General features: G+C 38.3%; 3 protein-coding genes across 6 annotated transcripts; 2 read left to right on the top strand and 1 right to left on the bottom strand.

The window, feature by feature from the left end:
• Window positions 1-1,742: 1,742 nt before the first annotated feature.
• LOC148366187 (uncharacterized) lies at window positions 1,743-20,348 on the bottom strand. Of its 4 annotated transcripts, XM_088336624.1 has the most exons (5): window positions 19,686-20,348; window positions 14,023-14,187; window positions 12,247-12,574; window positions 6,759-7,040; window positions 1,743-3,189 (listed from the first exon to the last, which is right to left on the bottom strand). In XM_088336624.1, exons 4-5 carry the CDS (start codon window positions 6,934-6,936, stop codon window positions 2,213-2,215), a joined length of 1,155 nt encoding a protein of 384 aa, XP_088192750.1. In that variant the 5' UTR covers window positions 6,937-7,040; window positions 12,247-12,574; window positions 14,023-14,187; window positions 19,686-20,348; the 3' UTR covers window positions 1,743-2,212. The 4 variants fall into 4 exon arrangements, with proteins under 4 accessions (XP_088192750.1, XP_088192751.1, XP_088192753.1 ...); XM_088336625.1 differs by lacking the exon at window positions 14,023-14,187; XM_088336627.1 differs by lacking the exons at window positions 12,247-12,574; window positions 14,023-14,187; window positions 19,686-20,348 and adding an exon at window positions 9,536-9,699.
• Window positions 9,283-16,547, top strand: LOC148366188 (uncharacterized). Its single transcript, XM_088336620.1, has 3 exons — window positions 9,283-9,659; window positions 12,299-12,580; window positions 14,062-16,547. Exons 1-3 carry the CDS (start codon window positions 9,482-9,484, stop codon window positions 14,853-14,855), a joined length of 1,254 nt encoding a protein of 417 aa, XP_088192746.1. The 5' UTR covers window positions 9,283-9,481; the 3' UTR covers window positions 14,856-16,547.
• Window positions 19,454-25,943, top strand: LOC148366186 (uncharacterized). The gene is made up of 2 exons (XM_088336631.1): window positions 19,454-19,943; window positions 24,064-25,943. The coding sequence occupies exons 1-2, from the start codon at window positions 19,637-19,639 to the stop codon at window positions 24,735-24,737; spliced, it is 981 nt and encodes a 326-aa protein (XP_088192757.1). The 5' UTR covers window positions 19,454-19,636; the 3' UTR covers window positions 24,738-25,943.
• Window positions 25,944-26,525: the final 582 nt, after the last annotated feature.

Below are 26,525 nucleotides of genomic sequence, written 5' to 3'. Positions count from 1 at the left end.
CCACATCACACAGAGTGACTCACTTAAAAATTTAGGTGTCATTTTCGACCCTGATCTGTCCTTTCAAACACATGTGAAGAAAATTACTAGAACCGCTTTCTTCCATCTCCGTAACATTGCTAAAATTCGTCCTATACTTTCTCAGTCGGATGCGGAAATCATAATTCATGCGTTTGTTACCTCCCGTCTCGACTACTGTAATGCACTACTTTCCGGTCTTCCGATGACCAGACTCAAGAGTCTTCAGCTGGTACAAAATGCTGCAGCGAGGCTTTTAACTAGGACAAAAAAGTACGATCACATCACCCCAATTTTGGCTAACCTGCATTGGCTCCCTGTTAGCCTAAGATGCGATTGTAAGGTTCTCCTACTACTATACAAAATCATACATGGACTTTCCCCCTCGTATCTTTCAGATCTGATCTGCCCTTATGTCCCGGCCCGAAGCCTTCGTTCCGAGAGCGCCGGTCTCCTGGTGATCCCAAGAGCCAAGAAGTGTTCCGCTGGTTCGAGAGCGTTCTCCATCCGGGCACCGGTGTTGTGGAATGCTCTTCCCCCTGATATCCGATCTGCAACCTCGGTGGAAATGTTTAAATCTAGGCTTAAAACTCACTTCTACTCTATAGCATACGAGTAACCTAATCTTCTTATATGTAATAACTTGTGAAGCCCTTAGAGACTAATTGTGATTAAGGGCTATACAAATAAAAATGACTTGACTTGACTTTTAATAGACCCGCTTCCTTGTGTTGCGAGGGTGTTCCTAGTAGCGTTTTGCTACCCTTCACAGACACGGTTTGGGATGAAAGTTATAATATTGTTATTAAAGCTTTGAAAACTCTCTCGGTGTACCGTCTTTCTTTGTAAATATGTGTAACCATGTATAATATGTATTTGCAACTGTATATTTTTGTAATGTATTTATTTTAGAGATTTATTCTGATATGTTTTCCACGGGCGAATCAAAAAGGGGCGAATACAACGGGGGCTGATGGGAAGTGGAGTAAAGGTGAGACGTGTTTGTGGACGCAGCGGACAATAGTGGATATATATTTTTCCCACCCTTACCTTTGGAAATATAATTTTCCCTTGGATTATAACGGGACCCGGACTCTGCAGGTCTGCGTCATATTTTAAGTACCGGTATCAATTTACGTTCAATTTGCCGGCTGTTGTGTTTGGACTGTGAACTTCATATTCAGTTACAATTGTGGGACTCAAAGTCGGGTTTGGGTTAATTTCGTGATTGTGTTACATATTTAAATGTGGGCGCATGTGGCTTATATGCAGGTGCGGCTTGTGTAAGTAAAAAAACGGTTATCCTCTTAAAATGTGGTGGGTGCGGCTTATAATCAGGTGCGCTCTATAGTCCGGAATTTACGGTACTTTGTACGGCATAACCGTACAGGTTGACAGGTATGTTAACATCAGTCTCATGGCTTATCTTGTGATTGTACGGGCATCTGAATTTTAGTCAGTGCAGCATATTGAGTTTTGAGAATGTTTTTGTCATACTCCTGCATTTGTTAATGCCAATTTAATTTAGATTGGCAGCTCGGGACTAAGTCCGCAAAGGAGTGTCTGAATCAAGGCACAATGTGTTACTTTTCTGTACTTGACATTTCCCCACTGGTTTGTGATTGATCGGTGCAGCTTATCCAAAACCAAAGTTTAGTTTCTTTGTTAAATTTGTGCATGCCTTTTAAATCAGGTGTGCTCTGTAGATTGGAATTTATGGTGAATGCAATATGCACCTGTTTTTATTGATCACAGCAGAGAGTTTTTCAAAATCAGAATCACCTTTATGAATATTGTATTTCTACAATGAGATTTTGGAATACTTAATTGATTAAAAAACAACATTGATTTAAATAAGTAAAATGCAAACGAGCCATTCCATGCTCTGCTTCAGAAAGTAGGTGAACTGTGATTGAATGTTACCTGAGCAATCAATGTGATCATCTTTCAAACCAAGTTCCAAAATGGCCACCCCAAGAACAAAAACAGTCAGATTTTGCCTTTGTGCTTGAACACTGCAAACAGTGTATTATTGAAAATGTTGAGACGAGTTGTAGCTCATAAATATCATGTCCAGAAACACTTTTGGGTTGTCTTCCACTTTAAGAACGAAACAAACAATGCACATTTACACGTTATCATCTTCGATTTTCATTGGCACTGAACAGACAAAACCGTCCGAATAAAGGTAGGCTTACTCTCCTGTGTGATTCCTCATGTGTTTGACCATAGTGTTCTTCCGAGAGAAACCTTTCCCACAAGTTTGGCAAGAAAAGGGTTTCTCCCCAGTGTGCGTCCTCACGTGTGAGGTCATGTTTTGCTTCATGGTGAAAGTTTTACCGCAAATTGAGCAACTGAACGGTTTCTCCCCCGTGTGCGTTCTCATATGAGTCACCATGTGCGACTTCATCGTGAAGGTTTTGCCGCAAAACGAGCAATTGAAGCGCTTTTCTCCCGTGTGTATCCTCGTGTGTTTGAGCATGTTTTCCTTGAGCGAGAACCTTTTCCCGCAAGTGGAGCAACTGTAGGGTTTTTCTCCCGTGTGAGTTCGCATGTGTGATATCATGTGGGACTTTAGAGTGAATCTTCGAGCGCAGAGAGAACAACTGTAGGGTTTTTCTCCTGTGTGTATTCTCATGTGTAACCCTAGAGTTCCTTTTTGACTGAAAATTTTACTACAAACCGGGCAGCTGATAACATTCCTTTGCGTGTCTGCTCGCATGTTTTTGTGGAAAGTATTTTCGTGTTGCCTTGTTGCGCCCTCATTGCTCTCTAATAGTTTTTCTCTGTTGTTACAGTCTGACCGCGAAGCTAAGTAGTTGTCCTCTGTCGGTTCTTCGCAGTAGTCTCCAATGGTGCTGTGCCGATGTCTTGGTGACATCTCAGGTTCATTTTCTTTGGCTTCACTCTTCACTAGATCAACAGCCAATGGGAACTTAACGTTTAGCTCTTCCACTTCTACTTTAACGAGGGTAAACTTTGGAGCCTCCTCTTTTTCTTCAAACGGAGGGTGTTTGGGAGCTTTCAGTTCTGCCGTGACATAGTGGGGGTTTGGATTATCCTCTGACTTTTCACTCAAGTGGGGTTGTAGATTCTCTTGCTCCAAGGTGAAACTTCTCCATTGGTGCTTCGTGGGAAGTTCTTCGGGAGGATCGATTATCTGCTGAACACCTAAAATGCACCCAAAACAAAACAAAGTTTAGCACAGTTATTTTACCATAATGTTTTTTTTTCTTTACTATTGTCTGGTCTTTGCTGTAATGTGAAGCTCATTGTAAAGCGATTTGAGAGGTCTTAAGTGACTTGAAAAGCGCTATCTAAATCCAGACCATTTACCATTCACTCTGAGACGATAAACTTGGGCAATTTTCCCCTTAGTGATGCTATTGTGCAGATATGCTAATCACCCGAGCTTATTTTTCATGTTTGACTCCATAACCAAAAAACACAATGCAAAAACCGAAGCATGGAGACAATTGAAGAGGATCATTTTAACACGCTAATGGATTCTCAGTTAACAATACTAAATAAGGTTCAATCAAGAGGGCAAGTAGTGGACTGAGGAAACATCAGGTCAAGTCACATGTACGTTTGTACAGCCCTTAATCACAGAAAGCTACGCGGGCAACCTCTACAACATCTTGTGATCGAAAACCTAGGAATACCTTAATACAAAGGGCACTGAACAAGCTGCTGTCAATCATGGACAATTCACTACATCCACTACACAGCATAATCTCCAAACAAAAGAGCAGCTTCAGCGACAGACTGCTGTCACAGTCTTGTTCCACGGAGAGACTTAGGAGATAATTTCTTCCTCATGCCATGAGGCTCTTTAACTCCGCCCGGGGGAGTAAAAGCCCCCATTAAACCCTAACCTCACATTTGCATATTACCCTATTTTTATTACAGCGTCTATTTTTCAGAACACTATTTTAATGCTCTTTATTCCACACGTTATATTGGGTATTTTTGTATTCTATATCTCTTATTTTATTTTTTAACACAAAGATACTGCTGGAAATGTGAATTTCCCTACGAGGATGTATCTATCCATCCATCCATCCATCCATCCATCTATCTTAGTAAGAGGAAAATTTAAAAACCCTCGAAAAGTAATCATACAGCATGACCATGCTCCAATGGATGCTGTGGGCAGGGTATGGGGACCGACGAAGAATTCTAATGATCAATTCTGATTCCATCTCTCATGTTTTAGGAACAAAGTTACACTCGAAAATGCATTTCACACGCCGGTATTCGCAAAATATAATTAATATATAATAAAAAATAAAATATAATTGGGCAGGCCAATTATCAGCACCAATATTTGAGAATTTGACGGAGCCGATTAACCCTCATGCAGTCGGGACTCTAACTCTCCCCCTCGCTACCCACCCTGCTCATTTTGATTGGATAAGCGACCTGTGGCAGAGCCACGGAAGCAGGAACCGAAATGTTAAAGTTTTGGGCCAGCTAACCCGTCCCAAAATGCCTGTGTCCGGTATAGTGTGTCTGCTATTAAAAGATAGCGTAAAAAGTATAGTTAATTTGTTTTAGAAAGGCCCATTCCGGTGGCGACTGATACATTAGCTATTATCATAATTCTAGTTCATCAAACAAGCATGTTTGTTTATTATTGACTGAGAGCATTAAAAGCACACGAATGTGTAAGTGATTAGCTCTTACCATAACATTAGTTTGGTAAACTGGCTCCAAAACTGGAGTGCCCACACTTTTTAATTCGCCATTTCTGATGAAATTTCAATGCACTTTTGTTTAAAGTTTATTTGAGTCATGTTGATTGTAAATTTTTTATTTAATTATTTTAGACATCACTTTATAGTTCATGCGTTTATTATCTGCCGTTTCGATTAGTGTAATGCACTACTACACCTCTCTCGAAGTCCAAAATCAAGAGCCTTCAGCTGGTACAAAATGCTGCAGCGAGGCTTTTAACCAAGACAAGAAAGTGTGATCGCATTACCCCGATTTTAGCTAACCTGCATTGGCTCCCTGTTAGCTTAAGATGTGATTTTAAGGTCCTGTTGGTAGTATACAAAATCATGCATGGACTTGCTCCCTCATATCTTTCAGATTTAATTTCCCTTCGCTCTGAAAATGCTGGTCTACCAGTGATCCCAAGAGCCAATTCGGTGCTGTGGAATGCTCTTCCCCCCGAGATTTGATCTGCAACCTCAGTGGAAATGTTTGAATCTAAGCTTAAAACACACTTCTATTCTATAGCATATGAATAATCTATATTATATGTTGACAATATTTGTGTATTATTTGCCCTCATTTATGTTTTAGATCAGGGGATGGTGTCATAATAGTCCGTGGTTTGCAATAATCTGTGGTCTGTGCAGCCCTTTGAGACTCTTTGTGATTAAGGTCTATACCAATAAACATGACTTGACTTTTAGATAATCAGAGTTTTTATACAAGTATCTGCTAAGCCTAATTTTATGTCCTGCACTGTAAACTTTTGGATTAGGTAAAAGATTAGTTATGTTAGTCGTGTTGAATTTATTAACTGTAAAATATTTCAGAGAGCTACTAAAGTTTTATTTGAAATTATAACAAATATCCATCGTTTCTTTATGCATGATCGACATTTTCTTACACCAATGTTTACGTTTTTACAGCAAAGGAATATCGGCTCCAAATATCGGTTATCGGCCTCCTCTTAAAACCAACCATCGGTATCATCACAGAAAACCCCATATCGGTCGATCCCTAAAGTAAATACAGTGGAACCTCGGTTTTCGAACGCCTCTCAGTTCGAACAAATCGGTTCTCGACCAAAAATTTCGAGAAATTCTTGCTTCGCTTTTCGTTAAAAAAAAAACGGAGTTCGAACGCTGGTACGCTAGGGGCGATGCTGAGCGGCGTACGGGTGTAGATTGCCTCCACCCCTCGTGAAGAACTGTTGTCACGTGAGCGCGCACTCCTTTTTGTGTTAGTTTTTAATATCCGTGAACGAGGTGTTTTAACCCCTAATTAGGGGGCGGCAGTGGCTCAGGAGGTAGAGTGCTCGTCTTGGGATCAAGAGATCGCAGTTTGAATCCCGGCTCCTCCGTGTTACATGTCGAAGTGTCCTCGGGTAAGACACTGAACCCCTAATACCCCCAATATGCAGGTTAGCGCCTTACATGGCTGCAAGGCCGCTATTGGGAGATGTGAAGCACACTGTAAAGCGCTTTGGGAAGTCTTGACTTGAAAAGCGCTATATAAATGCAGATCATTTCATTTCAATTATGCCTCGGAAGAAGGTTCAGTGCAAGCAGCAAAGTTGCTACAGGTGAAAAAAGAAGAGTAGTGCGTACAACTATTGCATTTAAGGAAGAAATAATAGCAAAATATGAAGATGTGCGAGTTTCCCTTCTTTCGAGTGAATAGAGCATGGCTTCTGCAGACCACCACTTGTTGTGGAGACCCAGGTGCTAAATGACGTGTAAACGACCTGATTTTTTTATTTTTACACGTTCATGTTAGCGTAATCTTTCGTACGGAAGAGCACGCTAACGCGAACGTACGATTAGCCTGGGTTAACTTCATGTTTACTTTCATGGTCAACGTTCAGGGTGTTGTAACGGATTAAAACGATTTTACATTACTTTTAATGGGAAAAACGATTTTCGGTGATCGACCAAATCGGTTTTCAAACAGGGTTCTGGAACGGATTATGGTCGAGAACCGAGGTTCCACTGTATGTCACTATGATTTCGATACCAGACCTTCATCAGGTGGTCCAATTTGATTCTTGCAAACGTATTCGAGTTGTTGTCGATGCCGCTCGCTCTCTTCTCTGGCACGACAAAGTTGCTCCTCGTACGACGCGATGGTCGTTTCGAACAGACCGAAGATTTCGTCAGCCGCCGCAATCAGTCGCTGTCTTACAAACTCTTTCAACATTTTGAATTTGTTTACAAAGACAGCACGAATTCCTTCTCGTCGAAGGGCTGCTGAGCTAAACTTCCGCTTTTCTTCTTCGTTGGTGGCGGGAGTGTAGCATTTCTCTAAAACGCGTCGAAGAAGAGAGAGGCGGAAGTTAGCTGCTCACGTCAGTAGAATATTTGTGGACACTTGGAGGAGAAAAATCAGTTTATTGCTTAACTTGTGACCAAACATTAGCTGGAAAACCAACTGTGATGGAACAAATGCACAAATAAATACATTAATAAATAATTTAATAATAATAAAAATGATAATCATGTTCATGGTTCTTGAGCAAGCACAGCCTGGCGGTGCCCATCCCTCTCCAGGCTGTTTTTGGGGTAGGTGTTAGCTTCTCCACATGAAACGGAACTGGTTTTCGTGTTTACCAGTAGCAGTGGAAATTATGCATTGCATTTAGCAGTGCTAATAGAAAAAGGTTCAAGATGCGATATTATGAATCTTTCAACTTTGAAACGTTAAGTTGACAATGAACTAGTCATCGAACCTTGAACTCAGTGTTAAAATTCTAAGCAGGTATGTTTGACACTACCAGTGATATAGATGACCTACAAAAAGGCATTCGATTTCGCATTATTCCACAATTTTTGCCACGTACCAGAGATGAATGTTAGAGAATGGCAAAAAACAGAAAGTCGTCCTGAAGTTTTTATGACTTTTTTATGTGAAATTGGTGGCTTGTGCAGCCCTTTGAGACTTTTGTGATTAAGGGCTATACAAATAAACATGACATGCCAGTAGAAGCCTCCTGATCTGAATAAGATTCAGCACCTGCATTATCTGGTCGCCGTTGTTTTTCAGTGTGAAGCGTCATCCCACTCTTCCGAAATGAGCCGTACCTCTGCAATATCGGGCAGTGACATGTAACAATATCACAGCAGCAGTGATGATGATGATGATAATGATAATACATGATAGATAAATGTTACTCAATTTGTGCCCAAACTTTTTTGCATTGAACAATTATCAAAGTGACCAAATAATTAATTCTAATAAAAAAGAAAAGCCAAATAATTAAAATATCTTTCAAATGTTGATAGATTTCACTGCTTTTTGTTGTGAGAGGCATTAATTAGTCCAGTATAGTTTTTTCCGAGTGATTACGGATCTAGTATTAGTACTGTCACATTCCGCTGCCCGCTAATGCCGAGGTCATCACTTAGAAGAGGCTTTATGCCGAAAAACAACGGCGACCAGATGAGGAAGGTGCTGCATCTGTGTTTGCCATTCTGCGTTTGTGTGTGTGTGTAAATGTTACAGTCAGTGGAAGTGACCAACAAATTTAATCTAAATTTGAATAAACAATAAACATTATAAAGTACGTTTCTTCCCTAGGGACATGACCACCATAAACAAGCACACAAAACTGTGAAAATATTGATATTATTCTTTATATTTCTCTATACTTATTTTGTAAACATGTTACAGCTAATGTCATTGCACAATTTTTCGTTGCCCCATTTTTTGTCATACCATTGTTTCGATGCACTTACAATTCAGGTCAGTCTACATCTACAAGCACTACCTTGTACATTTATTTCCAATTATCCTGACATTCTTTTTTGTGTGTTTTTTATCCTTCACGCCTGATCTCCTTGCAGAGTGTCTTGCTGTTTTTGTTTTATTTCACTTAAAAAGTGATATAACATACTCTCACCGTAATACACCGGAGCCTCCACAGACTCCGCCGTTATGCCACAAGTGACACTAGTCAAGCGAAAGAGAAGCGAGGAGGGGGGCGAGAGCAGTGGTAGGTTCCAAATGGACTAAACCATTTTTTAAGGCAGTGGAATATTTCGACGCTGAGTTGTCCAATTTTTTGTTTCGTTATACCTTAAAAAAAGAAAATGAAGCTAGCGTTTTTGATCATATTCAAGCCTTTCCTTCCTTTATTAAGGAAATGAGAGTTTTAAAAATGCTATAATTCTTTGGGGGGTGCTTGAGCACCCCTCAAAACGGGCTTTTTTTAGTTTGAACAATTTTTATTGACACTTTTAACAGCAATTAAATATATTCACAATTTAATTATATAAATTTCTAACAATATGAGGTTTGAACATTTTTTGTCGACATTTTTAACAGCAATTAAACACATTCCCAATTTCATTATATCATATTCTAACAATATGAACAATATCAGACGTTCACTACGTTGTTATCAATGACAATGAAAAACAATTCTAAGTCAAAGCTTTTGGTACCTGGCAGTTTTCAAATTATTCAAGCGGTGTGAATAAAAGACTTCGATTTCAACAACTTCCTTTTTAAGTCGCTAAAACCAGTTCACTCGCTGGTTTACGTTTGTTCCCATGGCGAACGTGACACCTTCAAGATGGCAGACTTGCATACGTCACGTAGCAACCGAGTCACCAGGTCCAAACGGGATCTAGATTGTTTGGTATCTACGCATAGCGCCATTAGAAACGAGAAAGGGGAGTAAAGTTAGCATAGCCGAAAGAAAATCTGGACTATTTTCGATTTATAACGTGTCAACATCATCAAAATGTTGAAAAACCTGGTAAGGGAGCGACTGATCGCAGCCGCCGATGAGATTTACCTGCTTTTCGAAACGACGATGGCGTCGTATAAAGATCAACTTTGTCGAGCCAGGGAGGAAAGCGAGCGACACAGACGGCAACTGGAAGCTGTTTGCAAGACACAAGTTGTCTTACGTGCGGAAGGTTGGTTGTATAAACGTCCACACATCACACACTACATTTGATCTTTTTTTATAAGGGATAGAAACGCTACATCAATTCTATTTCGTATTCAAAAGACAAGCCCAAAGTTAATTTCGTAGTCGATCTCTTTCAATTTAATCCAGAATATTTATAGCTCGAGAAAGACGATATGCCACACGCGCACAACAAATGAATGGCTTAATTTAAATGAAAAGTTAATTTGATGTCGAAACAACAACAAATAGACTGCTTCCATCTTGAATTTTCTTCTCAACCAATTGGGACGCTCTATTGGCGTCACGTGGAGGTTCAATTTTTATTTCCAAAATGCATCTGTACAGCACATTGGATTTAAAGATGGTGTCCGTTACTTCAAAATCTTAGCTCTGACGCAAACTTCTGGCTGAAATCTCATTTCAGTCTCTGTTAGGCTGCTTGTGCAGAGCGTGCACGTACAGTGCTGTTCAGAAAAATAGCAGTGCAATGTGACAAACCAGAATACTCTGGTTTTCAGTACATATTTATTAGTTACTTGCCAGACAAGTTACTAGTAGGTGCAGTAGATTCTCAGTAAACAAACAAGACCCAGCATTCATAATAGCCACGCTCCGAAGGCTTTGCAATTGAGCAAATAGTTCAATCAATGGCAGTGTGGCAACCAATCTCTGAGTTAATCAATTTTGGGGAACAAAAACAAAATCAGGTGAGAATCCGGTGGCGCTTTTATAAGGACGATGAAGCCAGCACAGGTTGAACATGCATTTGATGAAAATGAGTCGTTCGAGACACTGCTCCGAAGAACCGTGTTCTTTGATTTAAAAAGTGGATTGAAGAGGGAAGAACTTATAAATATGTGCAAAAAAGTGTAGTCTGTTCAGCTAAAATGATCTTGAATGCCTTAAAATGGGTACAAAAAACAGAGACACGTGGAAGAAAACGGAATAAGACTATTAAAATGGACTGGAGAATAACTAGATTGGCAAAGGCTCAGCCAATGATAAAAAACAGTCTGCAGTTACCTGTAACTGCTGTGACAGTTAGAAGATATTTGTGTGAAGCAAACTTATTTTCAAGAATCTCACGCAAAGTCCCTCTTTTAAAAAGCATGTACAGAAAAAGGTTACAATTTGCCAAAGAACCATTCAACTGGCCTGAAGAAAAATGGAGGAACATTTTGTGGACTAAGGAATGTAAAAATGTCCTTTTTGGGTCCAGGGGCCACAGATAGTGTGTGTGAGATGACCCCCAAACTCTGAATTCTAACCCCAGTACACATTGAAGACCGTGAATCATGGTGGTGCAAGTATCATAGTCTGGGCATGTTTCTCTTACTCCCGTATTGGGCCCATGTATTTCAAACCACGGATCATGGATCAGTTCGTGTATGTCAAGATACTTGAAGAGGACAGGCCCTTGAAATGTGTTTTAACAAGACAATGACCCCAAACACACCAGTAGACGAGCAAAGTCTTGGTTCCAAACCCCAAAAAATTATATTATGGAGTGGCCAGCCCAATCCCCAGATCTCAATCCAATCGAGAACTTGTGGAATGATATCACAAATGGTTTTTGTGAAGTAAAACCAAGAAATATAAATGGATTGTGGAATGTTGTTAAGCAATCATTAAGTGAAGTAACAATTGAAAGGTGCCACACGTTGGTTGACTCGATGCCACACAGATGTGAAACAGTTATATAAAAACTGTTGTCATGCAATACATATTAGGATTGCTAAATCCTACCTTTTGGGGAATACAAAATAGTTTTGAGTTTGTACAGTCAACAGCAGACACTGCTTTTTTTAACTATTTGCCCAATTGCACAGCCTTTGAAGCGTGCCTATTATTAATGCTGGGTCTTCTTTGTTTTCTGAGAATCTATTGCACCTACTAGTAACTTATTTGGCATGTAATATACTGAAACCTAAGATATTCTGGTTAGCACTGTATGTGTCTCTCTTAGATATGCTTAAATAAACTCTTCTTTTTGTGGGGTTTTGGTTGGCATTTGGATTGTATTTGAAACAGTCCTTTTCTTACTTTCACCATGTTCATCGTAGAATAAAAGAAAACCTCGACCACACCCAAGAAATGACGAAACCCCCTCAAACACTTGATATCCACACACCTTAGGGTTGACTTATTTTTTGTAACCTTGAAAATTGAATATAAAGAGGGGGCTCAGGGAGGGCTTTAAAAGGATGGAGAATTCCTTATCTGAAGGCTTCTTTCCCTGTTCGGCTTACAAGTTAAAACAATATTAATGTATTCTCTCCTTATTTCGAGTGTCTACGGTACTAAAGTTTAAACTTAACAAACTGGGAAGAAATGAGCCGGTTCTGAAAACCATTAAAATATGTAATTGTGGATATTTTAATTGAGTTTACTTCTGAATATGTGAATTTCCTTTTAAAGGGACATTGTGTAACATTTAGCATTTCCTACTATTCTAAAAAACGTAATTCATTAAAAAAACACTATTGGTTTGAATAATAAACAAAAAATTGCATCCTTTATTTGAAGTACATTTTTTTGTAATACTCATACTTCAAGAAATGTATATATATATTGCATAACATGAGACTTACCTAAAGCAGGGGTTTCATTGATTTGTGGTAATTCGCGTTTATGTTACCGCAGACGTCGACCACGTGATCGCTCGTCAAGGTGAGCTCCCGGGCGTGAAATCGGGGAACTCCTTTTCCCAGCGGGAGTATTCAAAGCTGCGCTACGTCAAAGAAGAACAGGAGGAGGCCGGTGTCAGCAGGATACCGCTCAACGGAGCCGACCCAGATGGTCAAAGTGATGACGACAGTAAAGACGGAGACCACACGGGAAGCTCAACACATGAAAACGCCTTAGCTCTGCTATCAGACGGCGATGACATGGAAGATCCTTTGGGGAGCGCTGTTGATTCTGAAGGTGACAACAAATAGTAGAAATGTTGAAAAGTGACACACTCCAGTGTTCATTTTACCTCTGAAAAGTGATGGGTCCCGGGGACTCGCATGCTCAAAAATCTATGGGTCCCAACTAATGTTCCCTGTAATTTTCCTCGGGTCTGAGCGTTCACACAAAGTCGGTGAGCAACGCTTGAAACAACAGTGGGCAAAGGCAATCCCAAGTGTGGCAACTGAGACATTATCAAACATGTCCAAAACTTGACACGTTACATTTTTCCGAGTTTCCGGCAATGCAAAACATTTTTTCACTTTTGAATGAATTGACTAATGTGTTATTGCAAAGGTTGTACGGTCTACAAACGTCATTTGTTTTTACAAGAATTCTTTCACAAGATTTTCATTTCTTTTTTTTCCCGGTATCTTTTGTCGCATAATATTAACATTTTTGGGGGCTTATTTAGTCGGTTGCATGATACAGAACTGTATTTAATCACATTTTTTAGTGCAAGTACAATGTTGGCAACAAGATTGACTTGGTATACAGTAATCCCTCAGTTATCGTGGTTAATGGGGACCAAAACCACCCGCGAAAAGTGAAAATCCGCAAAGTAGCGACGCCCCTTCAAAAATGCTTAAAATAAAAAAATAAATAAATACTAATATATTTTTTTTAATTATTAGTATTTTTTAGACCCGCGAAGCTCTGAACCCGCGAAGGTGGAACCGCTAAGTAGTGAGGTTCCACTGTAATTGGAAATTATTTGAATGCAACACAGACTTTTTCTTTTTTCCCCTGTTTTTTTAATTCCTTTAAAAAAATCTCATTGTGTTTATTTTTTCCTAGCTGTTACTTTTTTTTTGTTCTCTGTTTACTTTTTTTTACTTTGTTTCTTCTTTTCTTTTTTTTCTGGCTTCTTTTTTTAATTTTTCCTTCTTTTTTTGTCTTCCTTTTGTTTATTTTTTTCTCAGCTTTTCACTACTTTTTCATTTTGGTATTTTTTTCTTTTTTGTTATATTTCCCCCCTTCCTTTAAGTCATTTTGTGCACAATTTTACATAACATTTGGTCGTGTAGGGATCAAAGAAGCAAAAACAACCTGAAGAGCCGTTTGGGACCCGAAAGAGCCGGTTCTCTTTAGTGAGCCGAGCCGAAGAACTCGAAAAACTCTACAGACTTTACTCAACTTCGTTCGACTTCGACATTGACTTAAAAATACCGCATTTAGAAAACAGCGTCAGGGAAACCCGTGTATTTTTACCTTCATGCACTGTAACTTTGACTTAATTCGCTTCTTAATTAGCAATTTGGAGCCCTGATTTTTGTGCGCTGGCTAGATTTTCTTCTGCGCTGAGAATATGCGGGCAGTGCGCGATTGGGCACGCGCGGAGCTTAGAATGAACATTGGTTTTGACTCTGAATCAAAAAGGTTCCTGACCACTTTTCTACAGTTTCATGCTAGACCTTTGTGATCAAATCCATGTGTGTGTGTGTGCCCTGCAGACATCCAGCAGCAGATTGAGGATAGAGCGAGGACAGCCAGTTTGGAACCGGACCATTTGAAGCTTCCCCCTTTTGAAGAAGAAAAGGAGGAGCAAGATCCTGACCAGTTCTCCCAGACCGGCGTGTCTGTGAAGAAGGAAGACAATAGTGAAGAAGAAGAACCTGAGTGGTCAGAGTTTCATCATAGTAGTCCTAATAAAGACTACGGAGAAGGATCACCTCAAGAGGACCTTCTGGCACCGCTTTCAGAAAGTGAGGACACGGACGAAAGTTTGAGAAGCGACTCCGACTCCAACAAAAAAGCAAAAGGCTCTCCAAAAAAGCCTCCTAAAAAGACCCGAAAACGTAACAAGCGTCCCACACTCAAAGAGCATTTTAGCTGCTCAGTTTGCGGGAAAAGATTCACGTGTAGGTCGCATTGGATGAGACACATCAAAACGCACTCGGGGGAGAAATCCTTTTGTTGCTCCGTTTGCGGAAAGACGTTCTCTCGCAAGGAACACGTGGAGTTACACATGAGAACGCACACGGGGGAGAAACCCTTCAGGTGCTCAGTTTGCGGCGCAAGGTTTTCCGTCAAACAAAGTATGAAAAAACACATGCGAAGACATACGGGAGAAAAACCTTTTAGTTGTTCATTCTGCGGGACCACGTTTTCTCGGAAGGAAAGTCTCGACAAACACATGAGAGTACACACTGGAGAAAAACCTTTCATTTGCTCGGTTTGTGGCGGAAGCTTTGCGCAAAGGTCCAATATGACGAGACACATGCAGATACACAAAAAGGTTGAATAAGATTTTGCTGAAGTTCCTCACATTCCCATCTCACCACAGCTTTTTAAGAAGACCACACCAAAAACTGTTGGGTCAAAAATAACCCCAATTGGGTCAAATGTGGACCAGTTAATTATCTGAGCCGATCTCCTGGGTTGTTATGAGAAAAAAACCTTTTTAAAGTTTTGTAATTTTTTTAGCTACAGTAAATTTCGGACTACAAGCTGCTACTTTTTTTGCTACATCTTAAACACTGTGCGGCTTATACCTTTTTTCATGGCGGGAAAAACATTTTCCCCAGCAACAATAGACCAATAAAATGAATGAGAAGTTCACTGAGGTCCAATTAACTGTGTAATTAATCAAAACTTCCGCTATTGTGTCTCAGTCACTTGTACTGACCCTCATCAACTCAGAAAATACTAGAAGAAAAGCGTATGATGCAGAGTTTAAGATCAAAACGATCACTTTTTGCCACAACGCATGTGATTTAAATATAAAACACTGCAGTGATGTCTGCAATCATTTCTGATGCCCTTCGAGAGAAAAAATATTCAATTTTTTGCCATTATTTATATGATACATAGCAGGAGCGAAACAGTAGGTTTGACAATATTTTTTTCAATATTACAACATACTATATAATATTTCAATTTATTCAACCCCAAACTAGGTCCTCAATCTGAATTGAACACGGTGGATGTTATCTATCAAAACTGCTAAACTACTCTTTCGATATCACCGGTGTCAATGTCAGGTCGCTGAAGTTTCATTTAATCCTCGAGGAACAATAAAAAGCAAATGCAATTTGGTCCATTAGCACGACAACCACCAATGAGAACGACAAAAAAAAAAAAAACACGTCTGTGTTGCAATCTGGCACTATTCTCAACAGTATGGTTGCCCTAGCACTATTGTGTAGAAATAGAGGGATGACATTTGAAACAAGAAAGCACTCATGTGCGTTTTCTTTCGGCGCAGTAGTAAATATGTGCTCAACTTTGTCATCGCCATTTTGAATGGTCACATAAACAACTCGGAGGGGGAAATAGACGTGTATTAGTTTGTTTTTATATTTATTCAAGCCTGCAGCTTAAAATCCGGAGTGGCTTGTACAATAAAATTTAGTTTTGTTCTTAAATTTGAGCATGCAGCTTTTAATCGGGTTGACAATCCGGAATTTATGGTAAATAAAATTTATCAAAGTAATTCAAATGAAATTGGCTTTTCGTGTAAAATTTAAAAAAAAAAGATAATTTTTATGAGATAGACAGTTCCAAAAAGGTATTTTACTCAAAAGAATTGAGCAAATTTTTAGAGTTTTCTTTTTTTTTATAAGGGAATATGTCTGGAAACAACCAAAAAACCTGTCTTTTATTTGCAATTCAAGTAATGAATTGTTCCATTTTAGACTCGATGTTGGTTTATTTTTGACCCAAGTGTTTTTAGAGTGCATTGATTGTTCTTTCACCATTCTATTCTTCAGAAAAGATACACTTAAACTCATAATGCAAAGCTAATGCATTATTGTCTGCCTTTTTTAAATGTTTAATTTGCATCAGGGATGTTAAGTTTTTCACCTTTTTGTGTTTTGTGTTGGTTTATGTTCAGGGTTGGGTAGGGTTACTTTAACTGGATTACTTTTAATTACTTTTGGATTACTCCAATACCAAATATGCTAATAAAAGACAAAAGAAACTAAATATGAATAAAATGATGACTCACAATAAGCTTTCTCTCCTGGCTTTGATTTCTTTGATCTCCGGCAAAACGAACATAAAATGCGACAGAAACAAAATGAAAACAAATCCAAACAGCTTGCCAACATCATTTTTGCCGTTCCCTGTATTCTGTTACTCCCCAAGCCTGCGCAAAATTGAGTAATTTTATTCATATTTAGTTTAATTGTCTTTTATTAGCATATTTGGTATTGGAGTAATCCAAAAGTAGTTGAAAGTAATCAAGTTAAAGTAACCCTATCCAACCCTGTTTATGTTAAACACTGTTGTCAAACATTGGACATGCTAGCCAGAAGCGCCGTCGCTAGCGTGCTGAGTCGACGAATGGGTACACACTGCAAACATTTTTTACCTCATCGGGGAAACATGTTACTAATTCTTCGTACATTTTTTATTCTTTAAGGTATTTTATGGTGTTTTTTAATTAAAATAAGAAAATTGTTCTTAAAATAAGACGAAATTATCTAGCTCACAGGAAATTTTTGGCTCTTAAAATAAGCAAAACTATCTTTTTTTTAGGTTGAATCGATGGCTCGATAAGAAATATAGTTTTAGCTACATTGTAAAAATGAAGATTCTTCCTAAAATGGGCTAGATCTTTTTGCTTACTTTAAACCTGATTTTTTTTTTTTTACTGTTTTAGAAAACCAAGATAACTTGTTCAGTGCCATTGACGTATTTTCACTTCATTTTTTGCATAAAAAGATATTCTTACCCCCTGTTCCGAAAATGACGTTTATTTAGGGTAATCATCCAATATTTTTACATCAATTTATAATGAAATTATACTTTCCTTTAAAAAAAACAGAGAATGATGCTTTTTTTAGTTTCTGTCCAAGTTTATGATATTTTTACGTTATTTTACAACAAAATTACACTCATATTGCAAAAAATGTGTAATAGTCTTACCCCAATTGTCAGAAAATGTCACTAATTTTACTGTTTTTTCTCTTTTTTTCTTACAATAATTTTACTAAAATTCTTAACGGAAGTGTACTGTAATTGCAAAAAAATATGATCATCTCCCATTGTTACAATTTTTGGGGGGATTTTACATTTTTACATAATTTTAAAACTAATTTATTCTCTTTGGAGAAATAATCTGACTTTAGTGACAGAAAATGTTGCTTATGTTTGTTTTTAATTTTACAATATTTTTACTGACAAATTGTAACTCAATTATACTTAAAGCCCCAATGTGTAATATTTAACCATTAGATGGCACTATTGCGAACAAAAACCAGTGCCAAGGGCATAGCAGCAGCAAGATGTCAGACAAACGTGGCGGTGACTTCTAAGTAGGGATTCCGCTATGTGAAAGAAATACAAATTTCTTGACCTGTGATTTTTAAAATAATAAAAATTAACATTATTATGATTGTTCATGTAATTTTGCTTGGTATTCAAATCACTGTTTTTTTTTTACTGAATGAAAGTTTTTTTGTACCACTAGGAGGCACTAAATATTACACACCGTCCCTTTAAGTGAGACATTTTTTTAATCTTCTAGCAGATTTTAAACAATTTGGCTCATTTACTTATGTTTTTCTTAATTTGGTGGAAAATATTTCTTAAAGGAACAGGGTGTATTATTTGACTGCTAGAAGTCGAGTTTTGATTCATTATTTTTATTTTGGTCGAATTTATTTTTTCAAGATGAGCAAAATGTCCTGTCGCTTAATTTAAGTATGATTTTTATAATTGTAAAATATGTTTAATGTATAACTAAATTGTACTTTAAAACAGGCTATTCTATTCTAGCATTTAATAACATTTTTGAGTGTAGGCGGAGAAAACGTAAATGACGTATAAATCCGTCTTTGGCACTGTAAGAATAATAATGTCTTTAAAATGGAAAAGTTACATTAAAAAAATCATTATCCCTCAAAGTATGTGATTTATTTTTAGTATCTTGTGTTATGTCAGTTGTAAGAGCAAATATATATATATATATATATATATATATATAGGGCAGCACAGTGGTTAGCGCGTGTGCGGCACATTTCTGAGGTCGTGGGGAACTCCTAAATGGGTTCAAATCCAGCTCCCGGCTTTACTGTGCGGAGTTTGTATGTTCTCCCCGTGCTTGCGTGGGTTTCCTCCGGGCACTCCGGTTTCCTCCCACATTCCAAAAACAATGCATTTCAGGTGAATTGGCCGGTCCAAATTGTCCCTAGGTGTGACTGAGCGAGTGAGTTGTATGTCCCCGTGTGCCCTGCGATTGGCTGGCAACCAGTCCAGGGTGTCCCCTGCCCACTGCCCGATGATTGCTGGGATGGGCTCCAGCATACCCGCGACCCTACTGAGGATAAGCGGTGCAGCTGATGAGATGAGATATATATATATATATATATATATATATATATATATATATATGCACACATTGTTTACAAACAAATGAAAGGGTCTATAGGTAATTTTAAATATATTGTTCTAAATCTATGTACCACAGTGTGACATGTTATTTTGATAAGTGTTGTAGTATGGAGTTATTACATTTGCTGTCCAGAAATGACATCCCCTGAAGGCTATACGGGTGGAGATATGTTGAGATTTAGTCATTTATATTCCAAAATTTTAGCTATTATGGAGACAAATTGCTTCAGAATTGCATTCACTAGTTTGTTAAAATCAGATTTTGGATGGACTTCACTCATCCATAATACTGTCTATGCTACTTGATTCATCCTGAAGGCACAACCAGGAAGTAGTAGTTTTTTTAATATACTTTAATACAACTCAATTAAATATAATTAAAGCACTTCATTAATTCAACATAAAATTTACGATATACAAAAAAATCACACCCAAAAATAAATAAGTAAAATAAATAAACCTGACTGTTTGGAATAAAAAAAAAACTGTGTACAAAAAATAAACAACCCGGAAGTAGACGTGCCCTAGCAGCAGCCCCACGTTGACACCCACACTATGCTACAGGTACGGTTTCTTTTTTATTTTTTTATAATAATTATTAGTAATAATTTGCTTTCAGGATGAATCAAGTCGCATAGACAGTACAGTATTACCATAACCACAACTCCAGAATTTCCACCACTAGGTATGCAGTTTAAAATGCCGCCACACGACGGCGCTCTCACGCATTCCTCACCTATAAGACTGCAGTTGAAAACCCAGCAACGCGTTATTGTGTCACAGTCCTACCGCCAAAGCTTTAAGATGTTGAAAGATTTGATGAAAGAGCGACTAATGGCAGCCGCCGACGAAATCTTTGGACTTTTCGAGAAAACCATTGACACGGCTATCGCTTCGTACGAGGAGCAACTTCGTCGAGCCCGAGAGGAAAGCGAACGTCACCGGCGACAACTGGAAGCCGTTTGCAAGAGTCAAATTGTCATTCCCGTCGAAGGTTGGTTCTCTTAATTCACTCTTGACGATTATAAACGTTTATTACCGTTTACAACCTTACACAATCACTTAAAAACACTCTAGGCCCAATTATTAAAAGTTCACTGTCACTGTCATCAACATAAAGCAATTGAATTGTCTGTTTTTATCTGCAATTTACCTTTAGCACATTATTGAAGTATCATGGATTTAAAATGTGAAACTTTTTATTTTAAAACATCAAACACCAACTCTACGTTTTAGTCCCAACAAAAGAAACGACGGTAGTCATTTTGATTTATCCAGTTAGCCAATTGACGCGCTTAGTTCACGTCACGTGACAATTACTCAAATTTCATTGTCACTGTCATCAACATAAAGCAATGAAATTGTCTGTTTTTATCTACAATGTATCTTTAACACATTCTTGAAGTGTCATGGATTTAGAATGTGAAACTTTTTATTTAAAAAAAATCAAAAATCAACTCTACGTTTTAGTCCAACAAAAGAAACGACGGTAGTCATTTTGATTTATCCAGTTAGCCAATTGACGCGCTTAGTTCACGTCACGTGACAATTATTCAAATTTCATTGTCACTGTCATCAACATAAAGCAATGAAATTGTCTGTTTTTATCTACAATGTACCTTTAGCACATTCTTGAAGTGTCATGGATTTAGAATGTGAAACTTTTTATTTAAAAAAAAATCAAAAATCAACTCCACGTTTTAGTCCAACAAAAGAAACGACGGTAGTCATTTTGAATGATCTATTTAGCCAATTAACACGCTTAGTTCACGTCACGTGACGATTCGCCTTTGTTTTCATCTTAAAACTGGATAGCGAGCATCCCGGGAGGCCCAAGAAAGAACTGGATTGGTCGTCCTAGCAACGTTGGGCTCGTTACTGAAACACAGTAATTAGTTACAGTTACTAGTTGGTTTATTTAAAAGATTAAAGTGTAACTCTGTTACTTGAACCCCTCCGACAAATTACTGGCCCCTGAAATTATGGCGTTTCAAATGACCATATATAAACACACAGGGGAGCCAACCCCCTAAAAACGCTTTAAAACAGTCACATAATAATAGAAAAAGAAATTGTGTACACCACCTGTGAGAAGCAGTGAACTTCATAAGCAATTTTTTATCGTGATAACAATTTTTGGGCTTATGCAGACCTCTACATTTCCTAATATTTGTTTTCAAATAGATTTATGTGTACAAGCTGGTTTTGAAACACTCACAATTAAAGCAAAATACTATATTAGGTCCATGATTTAAGCACTAAATTAAATTTGATATTTCATTTAGTAGTGTTCTTCTCAAAGACTTGAACCTTCATGTTTCTTGACTTGCAAACAAACACTTATCCAAGATACTTCATATCCATTTTGTCTCAAGGCTTCAAACCACTCGAAGATCTCCTTCTCCATTTCTGGGTACTGTACAAGACATTTTTATTTTTTTCAAGGCGTGGTTTATTGAAAAAAATACTTATACCATTTGAAAGGACCAAAATTTAGCACACTTTTACCACAAATTCTTGTTTTACGTTTGCCCGATTGATGGAGTTTAAGTGGTGCTATGTAAGCCACGCCCCCTTCCCCAAGCACTGCCCACCGTTTGCTACTTGTGATACAAAACCAAACATGCGCATATAAAGAGACTTTGTGATTTGAGTATTTTATTTTAAAGTTGTCTATTTGGCTTTGATACAAGTGTAAATTGTAGGGAGAATATCTGCATGAGGAGAAATTCAGATATCCTGTTCTCTGCTTGTTGGGCTGATATAAGCATGTCCACCCATTGCTACTGGTGGATTGAGGTTGTGTGACATTATAAGTGATGCAGAATTATTCAACAGTCATAATACAGACGCTCCCCTACTTACAACCATTCGACTTATGAAAAACGGTAGATACGAAACATTTTCCAGAGGATTGAGAGAGATGCACAAGGTGGGTTTCAGGGTGGGTCAGGGAACTATGGTATTATTTACAGAAAAACAAGGACGCATCTTTAACTAAACAAGGCAGTATTTTTCGCTTGTTATTCTGGTATTTCTCTGCGACTCATCTAGTAATGCAATTGAATTTGAACTGGTCCAGAGTACAATCCAAAAAACTATTCTTTACAAAAATCGAGGGTGTAGGAGTTAGCACACCAGACAGCAATGCATTGGTTGAACGCAATTTTTTTTAAAAAAGGACAATTATATTGTTTTCATTCACTTGAAGCGAATTTGCCTGGCTCGACATGCTAAAGGGATGGGTAATATGTAAAAAATGTATTTTTAATCATTTTCACATTTCTGACCCTTTTAATAATAAACATGACGACCTTACATTCTGGAGTACAAGCCGCTACTTCTTTTGCTATATTTTAAAACTCCAGATTCAAATACAGTGCGACTTATTCTTTTTTTTTTTTTTTTTTTTTTCCCCCCGAAGAGAAACCGAGGAAAACAAATAACTGTTCTTTGACACGCGCTATTCGCTGGAAACATTTATGACCCCCTTTGAGAGAAATTAAATCCATGTTTTAGTCAACATTATTCAGATAATACATTACAAGTGCAAAACGGGAGGTTTAACTGTCCTTTGTTTCATATTTTCAACATCCTCACAATATTTTAACATTAACACCCACAAATCAAGTCCTTAATTCATACATCGTAATTGAACAGCAGTGGAAATGGTCATTCAAAAACGTTACACTTCTGTTTCATATCAACAGCATCATTTTTTTAGGTCGCAGGAGTTTCCTTTAATTCTCGAGGAACGATGACAAGCAAATGCAAATTGGTCAGTCGCCATGGCAACAATTTATGATGACGGCACAAAAAAACAGGTCTGGATTGCAATCTGGACCTAATCTCTTTGGTATGGTTGCCCTGGCGCTGTTGTCTAGAACTATAGAGCTCACATTCTAAGTAATGTAGGCCTTATTGGCGTTTTCTTTCGGCCCAGTAGTAGATATGTGCTCGTCTTTTTTTATCGCCATCTTGAATGGTCACATGATCCAAAAACACGCGATGTAAACAACTCGGAGCGGCACTGAAAATGGCCTTCATTTTTATGGCTGTTTTAGCTCCTGGCTTTAAATGCGGCGCGCCTTGCAGTGTTCTCGTTTGCCCGCGTCCTAAACGCATTATTTTTGCTGGGGACGCATCGTGTCAAATCAACGTGCGTCCCCGGGACGCAACTTTTTTGACACGATATTGTCATTATCATTTTTTAACAAAGATTTACCACACTCAACTTTTCGTTAGGCAGATCCACAAGTGTTGTTTTGGTCTTGCGGTTCGAGTTTTCGTCTGCACGCCGATCTCGAGTTCGAGTTGTATAGTCAGTCTCTTTTTAGAGAACCGGCTTTTTCGGCTCAACTCATTAAAGAGCCGGCTCTCAAACGGCTCACTTCCTTTGATGCATTATATTACGAATGATTATGTTGTATAAAGTTAAGGAAAAAAGGGAAGTATAAAAGGAAAAAATGAAAAAAGACAGGTTTGTGGTGATCCCTCTTAATTTGTATATTACCAACAATAATAATTTGAATAAAAAAATGTATTATTCTACTTAGATTTGCATGTATTTTTTTCTCTCTACAGTGAACGTCCAAGCGACTTCATTTTTGAACTTTTTTTTAAAATAAACCTCATTCATGTCGAGCAACTCGGTGTTTCACAACCAAATGTTCATTAACAATATACATGATATAAGGAAACACATGTACAATATAACATGTTAAACTACATAAACATGTTTGAAAAAAAAAAAAGATTTCTTTGTATTTTGTAAGGGAAAATGCGACAGTTTGTAAGGGCATGGAGCACACTAAATTTTGGGGACCCCTAGATCTCTGTTGGGACCCATAGATTTCTGAGCATGCGAGTCCCCGGGACCCATCACTTTTCAGAGGTAAAATGAACACTGGTCTTGTATAAAAACAAGTTTGGTTCTTAAATTTCAGCATGCGGCTGCCAGGTGCCCCGTGTAGTCCGGAATTTACGGTAATACAAAATGTCCCAGGATATTCCGCAAGAATGAGTTGAAATTCTTGGCAGACTTTTTCTGAAATCTGGAATTTTGCATAGTATGGCATTGATAAAATATAACTGTATGATACTGTGTCCTGCAGATGTCCAGCACATTCTTTGCAAGAAAACTAGATCCACTCAGACGAATGAACAGGGTAGCATTCAGGAGCCCCCGCTTCCTGTGACATTTAAGGAGGAAAACCTGGAAGCCGACGAATGCAAGTCGCCACTGCCTGGGATCTCTGTAAGCAACCGAGTCTTGACCAATCAGTCCTCGCAGCTACAGGACGACGCGGAGCCGCCTGTCAGCGTGGACCCCCAAATGCCCAACGGCAACGCGGTGCACGAAGGTACCAACTCGCAGTTGAAACCGTCCAAAAAGAAGACCACTCGTCTGAAAAAGAAAACTTTGCAAGTGCCTAAACGTTTCCATTGCGACCTGTGCCCCGCCAGTTTCCTGAGAAATGACCACTTGCACCGCCATATGAGAAAACACACGGGGGAGAAACCCTATCCTTGCTCCTTTTGTGGCAAAACCTACACGAGGAGAGAGACCGCGATCGTGCACATGAAAACGCACACGGGGGAGAAACCCTATCGTTGCTCCGTTTGCGGCAAAACCTTCTATAGTAAAGGGAACATGGACTTGCACGCGGAAACGCACGCGGGAGAAAAACCCTATGGATGCACAATTTGCGGTCGCCTCTTCTTACGGAAACGGAACATGCAGGCACACATAAAGACACACAGAAGAGAGAACACACAACAGGAGTAAAACCCCTTTCGTCGCTCCATTTGCGACAAAACGTTCTCGGATAAAGAACACGCGGACTCGCACATGCTAACACACATTGGAAAAAACTCTTTTGGTACTGGATCCTGTTCTAGCTCCAAAACAACACTTTAGGTTTACAAAAAAACCTGTAATGTGCAGACCACTCCAAATTAGGGGTTGAACTGACTAGTTGAAGTAAGGTACCGTATTTCTTCATGTTTAAAGCACACGGCCTAATTTTTCATTCAAAGCCGGTATAAAATTTTGTTTTACTTTTTCCAGCTCAAACTAAGCTTTGTAAGTGACAAACTCATTAAGTGGCAACGTTAACTATGAACATAACATAATATCTACAAAGTATTTGTTTAATATTCTTCAAAGTCCGATTCATCATCAGATACACCAAGAAGTTGTTTCCCTCGCTGTGCTTTTCTGCATTCATATCTTTCAGGTTGTGTTTTCGCTATTCACTAACATTCCTCTCTGGTACTGTGAATAAAACGAGTGATATTATATAAAGCTAATTCGCATAGTACTGGTGGTGCAGTGGTTACGATTCTGTGTGCTCCTCGCCGCAACCTGGTTTCTATTCCCGTTGCATCCCATGTTTCGCAATTATGGTCAGAGATATTTTTCGACTGACCAATTATTGCATTAATGCGGTAATAAACTACCGTATAATGCGCCCCCAAACTTTAATTTGCCATGTATTGTAACAGTTTTTCACTGACATCCATGCATTTTTTTAAGTGTTTTCATTGGAAAGACTTACTTTAACTAGGTTTTGATGCGTATGCTTGAGCTCATCCCAGTTTTGTTTACATTAGCATGTAGCTCTGAGTTAGTGCAGGTGAGCGCTTTGGTAGTTTGAAATTGTTTTGAGCTGGGGTTTGAATGGCGACGATTCTCAACCGGTTTATGTTATTATATTTTTAGATGTTCTTAGTATTTCGTTTCGATTTCCTGTTTGTTTTTTGCAGCAGTTAATTAGCAGTCTAACTGAGTTCTTGTCATTTCCTGCTTACGTACTTAGTAAAGAACCACGATACCCTGCAAAATGAATTTCTTACTTTGCTGTCAACACAGTTGCCAGCGTAATAGAACTAAGAAACTTTAAACATGTATAAAAAGTTTGGTAAAGTGCATTTAAATGCTTGAAATTGTTGCCATGTTTCTCAACAAGTGTTTTAAAATGACTCAGACAGAGCTCTCTGGTGTCCTCATTTTGCCATTGCATTGTTTTCCACCCATGATTAACGGCAGCTGGTATTAGTCAGTATGGCATTGTCCAATGAAGCGTCTTCGCCCCCAGAATCATTCTACATCCAAACAAGGCACTATCAAATATGTATTAGTAAAATGAATACATATAAATTAAGGAGATTTATGGGCTATGCAAAAAAATAAGGTAGCGTTTCCCAGTGGAAAATTTTAATAAGAACTTCCTGCAAGTGAAAATTGAAGTTATTAATTTTACCGTTTTTTTACGCAACACCTACATGGGAAGAGATGAGTCTCCGAAAACTAATATATTTGTGATTTACTCAAGATCTAAAATCATATGTCTTAATAAATGCATATGTAAATCACAGATATATTTGTGGCTCTGCAAAATACATGATTCACATCAGATTTTTCTTCGTAATGGTTGTGGAGAAATGATAAAATTGGCTTTGAAAGTCCTTAAAAAGTGTTTGAATTTGGCCATTAAAAAGGTGAACGAACCCTGATTTTTGTCATACAAAATGAAATATTAGATTGTCTGGCATATAGACTGAGTTCATTTTT

The sequence above is a fragment of the Urocampus carinirostris genome, chromosome 5, assembly GCF_059441175.1.
Source record: "Urocampus carinirostris isolate Australia breed hairy pipefish chromosome 5, RoL_Ucar_1.0, whole genome shotgun sequence".
Classification (NCBI taxonomy): domain Eukaryota; kingdom Metazoa; phylum Chordata; class Actinopteri; order Syngnathiformes; family Syngnathidae; genus Urocampus; species Urocampus carinirostris.
Note: the sequence above shows the minus strand (reverse complement) of the source record. Positions and strands in the feature narration are given on the sequence as shown.